Raw genomic sequence first — 12,085 nt, 5'->3', positions numbered from 1 at the left:
TTGACCATACCTAGTTCTTTATTTTAACCAAGAAAAAGACTGTCTCTAATGGAAGGAATCCTGAGGCTTTCCTCTTGAACTCACGGTGTTCATCTCCCGCTCTTTCCCCAGGAGGACAACTGTGAGTTTTGTGGCTTACTGCTGCTCCACCCAGTGTCTGCAGACTTTTGACCTACTGAGTTGATAAACACTCAGGAGCCTCAGGAGCGTTGCCAGCTTGACACTGCAGTTGCCCGCATACCGCACACTGCGCGGCAGAGGGGTGGAGAGTCCAGCCAGGCCCAGCAGCCCTTGCGTCCTGCCACACTCGGAGACTGCAGGACTCTGAACATCACGATCAAGCGTCAGAACTGCAATGCCTTCACCCTTCCCCCAAGTTGGAATATAGCCTCCCCCGACTTAAGAACCCTTGGTCTTCTGTGTTTTTCTTTTTATGTGAGTGTGTCTTATATGCAGATGATTTAGTTTTGATATGCCTCCCCAAATCTAATTTAGAGCAAGTTTCAGCTGTCTGAAGAACTATAATTTGATAATATAACCAAATTAACTTTTGAACATATATACCTTCAGTGGTACTTGTAATCTCTCTTCCCCCAGTGATTTATTCCCCAGAGGTTACTCTCCATGTTTTTAACAAATTTCAGCCAACCCTATGACCTCAATAGTATTGAATTGTTGGCAGAGGGGTGGGGGTAGGGGTTGGGGGTGCAGGGGAGGGCAGAGAGGGTGCCTGAGTTGGCTCCAAGCTGGACTCTAGTAGGGGCTTCACAAGGGTCCTAGCACACACCCTTTGGAAAGTTACAACCTTGTTTATAAAGTTTTGCAACCTATTTTGTGAGGGTTTTAAAAATAAAACTAGGCTATAAATGAAATAGACACTTTTGAAAGGCTACAAAAAATAATTTTTTAATTTTTTATTCCCTGATAAGATTTTTTTTTTTTTTTAATTTGAGAAGAGTTTGAGGAATATTTGAGGCTTTAAAAGAATCTGATTCTTTTCTTTCTGGATTTAAACATTTTCTGGCTACTGAGAAAGGGAGAGAACACATCAAAATATGACCTCTGGTGTTTCTTGTTAGATGGATTCTTACACTGACTTTGAAATATCTTTGTTACATATGATAAACAAGTCTCAGCTACTTCTACTAGTTTTTAGCAAGGTGATTCTAAGTACAGTCTGTGCACATTTATTTAAATACCTGCAGCATTAGATAATCTTCATTTTGACCCTAGATTTCTTAAGTGCCTGACACACTGCTGTCCAGATAACACTGAGAAAACACAGGAAACACAGGTCCAAATTCAGCCTCGGACTTTGCAAAAAGGCCATAAATGGAAAGTGTGAGATTGTACTCTGACATAAGATAGTGCTTAGTGGAGGACTCACATATTTGCTCTTCCTTTGAAAGGATGGCATTTTAATGTTGCTCTGCTGCCAGATGTTCATCTGGTTGCTGTGAACTGATTCTTTTTTAACGTTTTTAAAAAGTTTAATTGTACATAGTTTTCTCTAAAGGCAGGACTAAAAGGGAACCAGGAAGGTTTACTTGGTAGGAAAATGATTTTTGAAAAATTTTAGATTTGTCAAAAATTTGGTTTATGGAATTTTATTAGCTGCCCTAAATCTGTAATGGTAGGCTCTAACAGTGCTAAAAAATCCTACATAGTTACTGACGAATGTGTGATCTTTTCACAGTCACACCACCTGCTGCCCGGAAAGCAGACTATACACATAGAATGGTGAAGGCAGAACATTATCAACTGTATTTCCACTGTTCTTACTTCCTCTTGTCCCTTTCATAACTTGGCCTCTTCAGCCTTAATCTTTCAAAGGCTTATAGTATAATAGGAACTGAAGATCTATATCAAATGCAACACTTCTTTCATCTTTTGGAATAATTGAAGTTTTAGTGTAACCCCTCCATGTATATAAATTGGGAGGTGAAAATGATGAAATTTCACAAATGTGGTTCAGGCCTAAGAGGCTGCTACCTATCATTTAAGTGACAGTAATATGTTTCAACATCTTTCTACTTCACCCTCTACAATCATATATCTTAAAATGGAGTTGTGAAATTTGATAACCTAATATTCAGGATTCTATTGAAACAAGGATATGTAATACTTTTAACTTGCTTGAGATTTTACAAAGACAGCTACAATCCAAACAGCCTGTGTACGAAGAATGTAAGTTGAACTCCAGCAGTGGGCTAGGCAGACAACATTTGGATGGTCTCAGCCTTAATCCTGAGACCAGAACCCAATTTGATGCAGAATCTAATTTAATTGATGAGAAATGGAACTTATAATTTGACTTCTTTGGTGCTATTCATTCATTGGTGTCATTCTTAACCTTTTATATTATAAAGGAGTATTGTAGACTGGAGAAGATTTGCCTACATTCTAAATATTTAATTGTGTCCAGAGCTTTGCAGAAAATTCTTAAGTTATTATATATGTGTTTTCCTGAGCAGTGGTTATCTTAGGTAGAGAAATACTTCATGCAATTATAATGATGCCCCAAAAGTTAATTGTTTGGACAATATAGCCTGTTCAGGTAAGTTTACATCAATAATCTGATATATGGATATGGGTAAATTTTAAAATCCAGGATACCCTTTTGGGCATAGACCTTCTTAAGATATAGTTCATAGAGGGTTCATTTAAACTGGATTACTGTATCAATGTTCTTCGAAATGCCAAGTTGTTATTATACAAAAATCCTCAATTACATAACATTGCATAGATGAATGAAATGTTGCATCTTTGATGAATAAAATACATATTTTGAGCACACTTTAATAGTTTTAAAACTGACCAATACACAGAAGAGTCCTGGCTAGTGGAGGATACGTTCTGGTTAATAGAAGGATGAACTCCTTTGTTATCTGACCCTCCTTTTCTGGAAAAGCATGGTCTACATTAAACATCTTTTGGTCAACGTACTCAACAGTCACTAAAACCTTTCACACTCTGGCTTGTCTTCTTAGTTTAATGTACATCTCTCTTTTCTTCCACATTTAATTCCACAAATTAAAATGTTCACAATTTAAGAAAAAATACTTCAATACCAGTTGGCTTATAAGGCTTTATACATAGTTTTCTCTAAAATACATACCTATTTTGTAATCTCTTTCAAAGCCACTTTTAGAAATTATTAATAGTAAAATTAGGTTTCTGTTTCCTGAGTTGAAAAATCAGACATGTTCATCTTTACTGTAAAAGGCTTAAGCATGATACATTGCTTCAGGAGAAATCAAAACATTTTTATTCAGATGATTTATGATCATGGATTCCTAACTGGGCCAACACTAATGCAACCTGATGTAATTCAATATTGAGATGTAAATTCATTTCATAGACTCATAATCTTATTTAAAAATCAGGAGTCTTATTTTAAAATGTATCCTTACATAACCCTGGACAATTTATTATGCTCTTATTATTTTCATGGTTTTCATCAACTCTTGCTTACACTCATGATGAGGCTCTTCTACATTTATCCAGGAAAGTTAAGTGATATCCTGCCTTCTGTTAAACTGAGGGAATTTTTATGAAGTCTGTATTCTTGAAAATAACTACATGGCTATCTAAAACTCATTCAAGTCTCACTATCCCTACCCAGGAAGTACCTCCCTGTGCTAGTAGCTGATAGATCTGAAAGTGATGCAAGTGTCTCTAGGAAGGGATTGATCATAGCTGAATGCCTGTTATGTTTGGTCAAGAAAAGAGACTGCTTCACAGTTTAGGATATTCTCTTTGATGCATGACTGTACGGTACACAGAGACTGAAAGGTACTGAAGCCCAGGGTGGCAGCTGGACAGAAGGTGGAGCATTTGGAAGTCATTTCTATATGTAATTAAGAGACTTGCAAGGGTTGGCCAGGTTTCCGCCAGCCCCCCTGCCTCCAGTTCACCTTACAGCAGAGTGTGGATTATCCTTGCTACCTGTCAGGTTTTGCTCCTCATAGCAATTTTGAGACTATATACCAAGATTCCTTCCTTCCCTCCTTCGTTTTTATACTGTGAAAAAATTTCCTAATACTCTGAGTCTGCCTGCTGAAACATTTTGACACTACTCATTTATAGTGTGGATATTTTCTACGATTCATATTATATCCACTTTGGTCATTCTCACAGATACTGCTGTTTATAGAATGGTTGAGCTTGAACCAAGTCAATGCCTAGAAATGTCAATGGTGATGACTTTATTGTTTTCACCAGATTCACTTTGTTAAGGAAAATAAAGACATTAAATACTTAAAGCCAGCCAAAATGGTGGCATAAGGACCTCTGGAAATTCTCTCCTCCATAAAGACAAGGAAAAAATTTGCAAAAAAAATCAGAGTCAACTTTTTTCAGAACTCTGGAAATTAATCTTGCAGCATCCCAAGAAATATTTATGCAAGAGAAATAGCTGAATCTCAGTAAGAACTGTAAGTTTTATGGTATTTTAACTAGTTTTATTTCCATTCCCCCTGCCCATTTCTAGTACTGCTTATCCCTGAAGACCAACAGTTCACAGTCATGGTAGAAGCAGCAGCATAGAAGCCACTGGAAGAAGGGGGTTGGAGCTCCTTCAATGCTTCATTCCCAGAGAATTGTTTGGTGGTTTCCCAGAGTACCTCACTTGCAAGACTGTCTTTATTTTCTCTGATCATAGTTTGCCACCAATGCTTTTCCAAGTATTTAATGAGAAAAAATCAGAGGCATTTGTGGCTGCCTGAAGTAATAGCCATTGGAGCAAACAACAGGCTAACCATAAACTAAAAAGGAAAAGTTGAGTAATGAGAGGCTTCAAAAAGCTCTGCCATTCCTGGGAATTTAGATGACCTTGTACATGCATAGACCAAGGACTTTGCACAAGCCAAGGATTGTTACTCCTGCTCAGGAAAGACCTGGAGACATCTTAACTCGCACCTTAGGTTGATCTTGGTGAACTGCTCAAGCGGAAAGTGAAGATGAAGGCAGAGTTGTCAACCTCCTGGCTGGGTGTTGGGTGTTGGAGGATGTCCCAACACCCATACAAAGCTGTCAGCAAAGACTGGGAGAGTTACTGGCTTCAGGTGCTTATGTAAGTACTGTCTAATCATTGGGTGACTAAAACTACCTGAGAAAGACTTCAGAGTCTATCTTTTACAAAGAATATGGACTTCAAAGAATTAGTTCAGATGAGTTGCTGGACAACCAAAACCAGCAATTTCATCAAACTCTTCGCAAAGGGGTAAGTAAATCTAATTTCTAAAGTTATCCTATTAGTTGTCCTCAAAAAAAATTATGAGACATGCAAGAAATAAGTGTGCCCCATAAAAAGTGGAAAAAGTCAATAAACTGTCTTGAGGAAATCCAAATGTTGGAATATGTAAAGACTTTAAATTGACTATTTTAATATATTCATATAACTAAAGTATGAAAATGATGTATCACCAAGTAGAAAACATCAGTAAAAAGAAATTTTTTTTTAAATACAGAAATTGTAGAGTTTAAATAAAAATAGCTGAAATGAAAAATTCCCCAGAGGGGCTCAACATCAGATTTGAGTAGGCATAAGAAAGAATCAGCAAAGTTGAATATAGGTCAATTGAGGTTATCCAGATTGAGGAACAGAAAGAAAATAGAAGGGAGAAAAATTAATAGAGCCTTGAAAACCCATCAGATACTATCAAATGTACCAATATATGCATAACAGGAGTCACATAAGGGGAGAAGAGAAAAAGAATATTTGAAAAAAATAATGACCAAAGACTTCAAAATTTGATGAAAAATATTAACATACTAAGAAGCTCAATGAACCTGAAGTAGGATAAATTCAAATTCATTCCTGGACATATAATCATACTGTCAAAAGATAAAGACAAGGAGAAAATTGACTCATACACAAGAAATTCTTATCAGAAAATGTGGAGACCAAAAGGGAGTAGGATGACTTCTTGGAAGTGCAAAAGGAAATGACTATCAAGCAAGAATTTTGTATCCAGCAAAACAATCCTTCAAAAGTGAAGATGAAATTAAAACATTCTCAGATAAAACAAAATTCAGCATTAGCAAGCCTGTCCTATAAGAAATAATAAACAGAGTCCTTCAGGCTACAATAAAAGGACAATAGACAGTAACTCAAATTGCACATGAGGAAATAAAGAGCACAGATAAAGGTAGCTACATGGGTAAATATAAAAGAGCGTAAATGCATTTTTTGTTCACAACTTTTTTTTACTCCCAGTTTAAGAGGCAACTCCATTAAAGAGTTACAAATCTTTGTTGATGGTCACAAAGTAAAACAAAATACGTGTGACAATAACAGTACAAAGAAAGGGAGAGGGAACAAGCCTGTATGGGAACAAACTTTTTGTATAATACTGAGATTAAGCTGGTATTAATCAAAACTAGACTGCTATATATTAAGATATTAATTATAATCCTCAGGGAAACCACTAAGAAATATATGGTAAAATAGTAACAAGAATATATAGTAAAAGATACAAAAGGAAATAAAAATGGCACAGTAAAAATATACAACAGAAGGCATGGAAGCATGGAGGAATAGAAGAAAAGACATAAGACATTGAAAACAAATGGCAAGATGGCAGACTAAATCCTACCTTATCAGTAATCATATTAAAGGTAAATGAATTAACACTCCTATTAAAAGGTAGAAATGGCAGAATGGGTAAAAATCATGATCCAACTATATGCTGCCTACAAACCAGTAACAGATAGATTGAAAGTAAAACCAAGGAAAAAAAAATGGAAAAAGATTTACCACACAAACTTAACAAAGAGAGCCAGTGTGGCTGTATTAATCTCAGACAAAAGAGACGTTAAGGCATAAGTTGTTACTAGAGACAAAGACATTACAAAACATTACATAATGATAAAAGGATCAGGAAGACATAATTATACACATATATGTACCTAACAACAGAGCACCAAATACATGAAGGAAAAACTGATATAGCTGAAGTGAGAAATAGCCAATTCAATAATGGCAGTTGGAAACTACTGCTTCACCTGCAATTTTGGATAGAACAACTAAAGAGAAGTCAACAAAGAAATAGAGGACTTGAACAACACCTTAAGCCAAGTAGCCCTCACAGACATACATAGAGCAACAGCAAAAGCACATGCTTTTAAAGTGCACATGGAGCATTCCTTGGGGTAAAAAAGTCTTAATATTTTTAATAGGATTGACTCACACAAAATATGTTCTCTGACCACAAGAGAATGAAATTAGAAAGAACTAACAGAAGGAAACTTGGCAATTTTATAAATATATGGAAATTTAACATTGCATTCCTAATTAATCAATGGGTAAAAGAAGAAATCACAACCATAGATTAATGGCTGCCTGGATAGGGGGAGGGAGGAAATGGGTCATGACTGCTAATGGGTGTGGCGTTTCTTTATGGGGTGATGAAAACGGTTTGGAGTTAGATAGTCATGATGGTTGCACAACCGTGCTAATATACTAATAACACACACACTAAAGGGATGGTTTGTGGTATGTGAATTACATCTCAACTTAAAACTCAAAACCAGTGATACCTGTTAACAAGCTATTTTTCAATAGACCAATAATCCTTCCAGAATCCAAGAATGGAACTGCAGTCACTGTGAAGTGAATGGAAACTCAGTATTGACACTCATCTGGTTTTAGAGTCTGTGCTTACTGGTTAACACCAGCATCAGGCCAAGTCCACAGTAATTTAAAAGTCCCAGGTGGTGAATGTTCCAACTCACTGAATCCACTGAACAAACAGTGACCATTCCAGTGAGGCCCCTCAAGGAACAGAGACCACTGAAAGTAAAACACCATGAAATTAATGTGTTTGAAAATATAATCAAGTGGAAAATTCTGTAAAGTACTTGTAAATCATATTGCTTTTTTCCTAGTTTACAACAGTGATTGGTACCATTCTTAATCTAGAACAAAAATTTATAGGGAGGTATTATTTACTAAAGGTCGTTTTGTATCTTTTCATCATAATTACAGCTATGTGTTTATTATGATTAAAAAAAAATACTTCTATCCAAGGCTGTTAATAATTTTCTGAAACTGATAAAGGTCACTCTTTAATTTATTGACCAAACAATTACACCCACTTTGAGGATATGCAGTCTAATTTAGTAGACCAAAACAATGTTTAGATTTTAAATTAAAAGACAGAGATTTTATAATTGTGCATAAGAAACAGTGGTTATATCTTGCCCTCTTCAGGTTTATGTTCTTTAATTTCAGGTGATTGGTCTGGTAAAAAATTTTAAAAAATATAAAATCCAGTTGCAGTATTATTAGTATGATCTTACTATTTGAAACAATCCAGTAAATTGTGTTGTGAGCTATGATTAAGGAGTCCTGTACATTGATTATATAATGCAATCATGCATAAAATCACTTGGTAGACAACCCTAAAAGGAAAATCTGCTCTTTTTTATTTAATCCCTATCTTCCTATAAGAATTCTTTATCTGTGTAATTTTTTACATCTTGTAATTCATATTAAAGTAGGCTTTTTTCTAATTACAAAAGCAATACTGCAGCCTAGAGAAAGGGATGAAGAAAAAGCTTACTATCCCAAGAACCCCTTCATCTTTTGGTAAATATTTGTCTTTTCAGTCTTTTCTATGAATGCTACACATACACTTGTGGATTTACTTAAATGACATCTTAGCAGACAAACTATTTTATAACTTGCTTTCTTCAACTAACATTTTGTGAAAATCATAGCAATAAAAATACATACATACATACTGGCTACGTAGTATTACATTTTTTACCAATATTATGTAATATAGTACATAATTAATACATTTTTAAACAAAAAATGTTGCTTTTATTGTACTTGAAAGCATCGATTTCTCTTAGTTTCTTTATGTAGTACCAATTTATTTGGTAAGGCAGATGGGAGATTAAATTTTATAAGCAAGTATCAGATTGCTAATACTTTTATAGATATACATCATCAGTTTAGCTCTTTTCAACTAGAGCAATCTTGGAAAACTTTAACTCTTTATTTAATGTCAAAGTCACTGTGACTAGAGCCCTGAACTAGGATTTCATTCAAAATGTACTTTTATTAGTGCAATTGTCTAGTATGCCACAATCACTACAGTTTTCAGTAAAGAGATTTTTCTCCCACCCCAGACATTTCCATTTGGCATATTTTTCCTAGAACAACAACAAAAAAATGAGCTGGGATCTGATCAATTAACCTTCTGTTTAATATTAATTTCAAAACATTGACTTACATCAGATTCTCAGTGAAAATACTTACAGTTAGCACAATAATGTGGGATCCCTGCAAAAACAAGATATGGGATACAGCTTTTTAGTTAAAACAAGCAGTTCACAGAAAGAAATATGTTAACGCCAACAAGAAAATGACATTGAAAAAGACAGGAGTAGTCACAGAGGGGTGGGGAGGAGCAAACTACACCTCTGGGGAGAGTTTTCCTGGCTACAGACAAGTGGCTGAGGAACTCTGTAGACTGAAGAAGCGTGAAGAGTGAAGAGATAAAGGTCAGGGAGAAAAGAAAGGTGGGGGTGATGAAAAATACCACTACAGGGAGAAGGCATTACTCAAAAAGTGAGCGTCCTGTTTCCAGTACCTGTGTTCTCTTGCCATCCTCTTTTGCTTTAACAATATGCACCTTGCTTAGGGCCACGGAATCCAAATTTAAGGAAAGAAATTGAATTTGATACTGCCGGTATTCTCCTCTGCCTCTAGCAAACCAGCCCGCCCCCAAGCCCTGGTTTTTTGCTGCCAGTCATTCACGTTGCAGCAGCTGAGATGCTCATCGGCCAGGGGGTGGGAGACTGCACTGTGTCTTGAAGGCTGAGGTGGTCATGGTGTCTCTGAAGGACTTAGGAAACCTAGACCGAGAAGAAGCATCTCTCTACTGAATGAGACTGAGCCAGGCAAGGAGAGGAAGGTGAAGGGAAGGCCTGCAGTTCTGCAGGTCATTAAAGAAGAAATGATGCCTGATCCATCATGAAAGGTCCCAGGATTTGCAGTGTTTGACAGGAAATACTGAAATACTGAATGCGGAAATACTGAAATTCGTTCTAAAAGTAAACATGGAAATGTGAGATTAAAAAGCAGAATCATCTGATATCACAAATAGCAAGAAGAAAACAAGAAATGACTTGATTTTTGCCTGTGCCTGTGGCCAGCTCAAGGAGTTGTCTTCACACGCCATCTACCTTTGGGACAGTCCTACCCAGCCCCATATCTTTGCATGGATCTCACAAATCATGATGTGCCTGAATTGGCAGTTCACCTCAGAAGATGTGGAAAATTCCTTAAATAGAATTCATCACGTCCTGCCCCACCTCATCTTCAGCTTTCTCACAGGTTCCTTCTGAGCCTCTGTGCCAAACTCACAGGTAATTTGTGCAAACATGGATCATTCCTACTTTAGATCGGGTTACTCTCTATTAGATGATTCCCATTATTTGTAGGTAAATTTTTAATGATCTTAATTGTAGTGGCCATAAATTGCAAACTGCATTTTCCACTTTACCAATGTTAAAATCGTCTTTATTCTACTTGAATATGTAGAACCTTCTAGAAATATCTGCAAGTTCCTTGTGTACTACTTTTATGTCTTGTTTTTCTCTAAAGTCTTTCTCTAAAGTCTAAGTCTCAAAGATCCAATGTAGCTAGCTACAGCTGCGTCTGAAAACATGCCATCTGGTACTTCATCACATAAGCTGCTGAGACACTGCACACTTCATAGTTTTAGTTAAACGAATGCTTTCTTTTTTAACCTGAAGCTTTCTCATAACAAAAAATTTTAATGTTATTTTTACTATTTGAAGTAACAGACAAAACATTCACCTCTAAGTGATATCCTGGTGCCTCTCAATAAAATAAAAATTCCAAATGAGACCAAAATCTAGGAAGGGAGCCCACCCAGACCAGCAAAATCTAAGGGAACTGAAAAAAGATATTCAATGTCCACCAAGTTTGTAAAGCATTAAAAAAAATTCTCCCTGCAATCCCAGGCCACCTTGAACTTAGGAAGAAATAATAGGGTAGGGTATAAATAATGAATGAATAGAATAAATAAGTATGATGGTGATGATGTGTGTAAAAACAACCAGTCATTCTTTTAGAATTGTGAAGTCAATTCTTTAACTATGTTTTGCCCTACATAAAGGTTTAAGAATATTCAGACGTGTATCTGTTAACACAAAATAATCACTTCAGTTCTAAAAATACTCTCCTGCTACTAACTCAATTTTTTTTAAGTGCAGCAGAAAAGCTTAATTAAACTTTCTGGTTGTTAAAGCTCTGCTTCCTGAAAAAATATACTATTCTTAGAGTCCCACAGTCCAATTGCAAGAAACAACTAATATATTATCAGTTAAGAAGTAGTTCCATTCTTGTGTTTAGCACTGAGGCCACTGGATGGGATTTTAGTTGAGTAAACTCAAGACTGAACTGGGCAGCTGAAAAGAACTCTGTTCTGCTAGTAATGTCAGCCTCAGGAGAGGGAAATTGACAAGAGGCCAAATTCCTTCAGGAAATCTAGGACTAGTTGAAACCATCCTACCCCACCTTGCTTTGATGATGGTGACTGATGATAAGTTTTAATTTTTCAGCACCTGGTGTTAACAGCACAGGCTTCACAGCTCCAAAACAACAACAAAGAAAGAAGTAAAACATCATTTACAGTTTGGCAACATGTCACAGCCCACAGGAGAGCAGAAGGTAGCAGGGCGAGGAGAGAAACTTGATTGCCTTTTCCAGATCTTATACATGAGAACAGCCACACAAGACGAAAGAAGCATTTTGCTTGGGGTTCTGAGGAAAGAGACCCACGGGCAAGGCCAGGCTGGCTTTAAGTAGACTCGAAGGCTGCACCCCGAAGAGGGGCAGCCGGGGGCAGCACATTGTCCCAGGCACAGGGCTTGCCTCAACATGGATAAAACCCCCTGGGTTTCAGGCCACCTCCTCCGTCAGGTTCCGTGCCTGCTGGGCACAAGCTGACATGGGAATCCGCATAGTTCCAATGCCCAAAGGAAACCAAGGCTCTCCAGAAGTCTGAACAACTAGCCTGAGCCAAGGAACCGCCTGCAGCCC

The 12,085-nt window shown here is 36.8% G+C and overlaps 1 protein-coding gene across 2 annotated transcripts in view; it reads left to right on the top strand.

Annotated features, from left to right (window-relative positions):
- The window catches only part of LRRC28 (leucine rich repeat containing 28), a 197,904-nt gene extending 197,501 nt beyond the window's left edge, over positions 1–403 (top strand). For both annotated transcript variants that reach the window (XM_043921649.1, XM_043921648.1), the window contains one exon: positions 112–403. In XM_043921649.1, coding sequence (XP_043777584.1) covers positions 112–184 — 73 coding nt within the window. In that variant the 3' untranslated portion in view covers positions 185–403. The remainder of the gene's footprint in view (positions 1–111) is intronic.
- The last annotated feature ends 11,682 nt before the right edge of the window (positions 404–12,085 follow it).

This window comes from Cervus elaphus, chromosome 13 (assembly GCF_910594005.1).
Source record: "Cervus elaphus chromosome 13, mCerEla1.1, whole genome shotgun sequence".
Taxonomy (NCBI): domain Eukaryota; kingdom Metazoa; phylum Chordata; class Mammalia; order Artiodactyla; family Cervidae; genus Cervus; species Cervus elaphus.
Note: the sequence above shows the minus strand (reverse complement) of the source record. Positions and strands in the feature narration are given on the sequence as shown.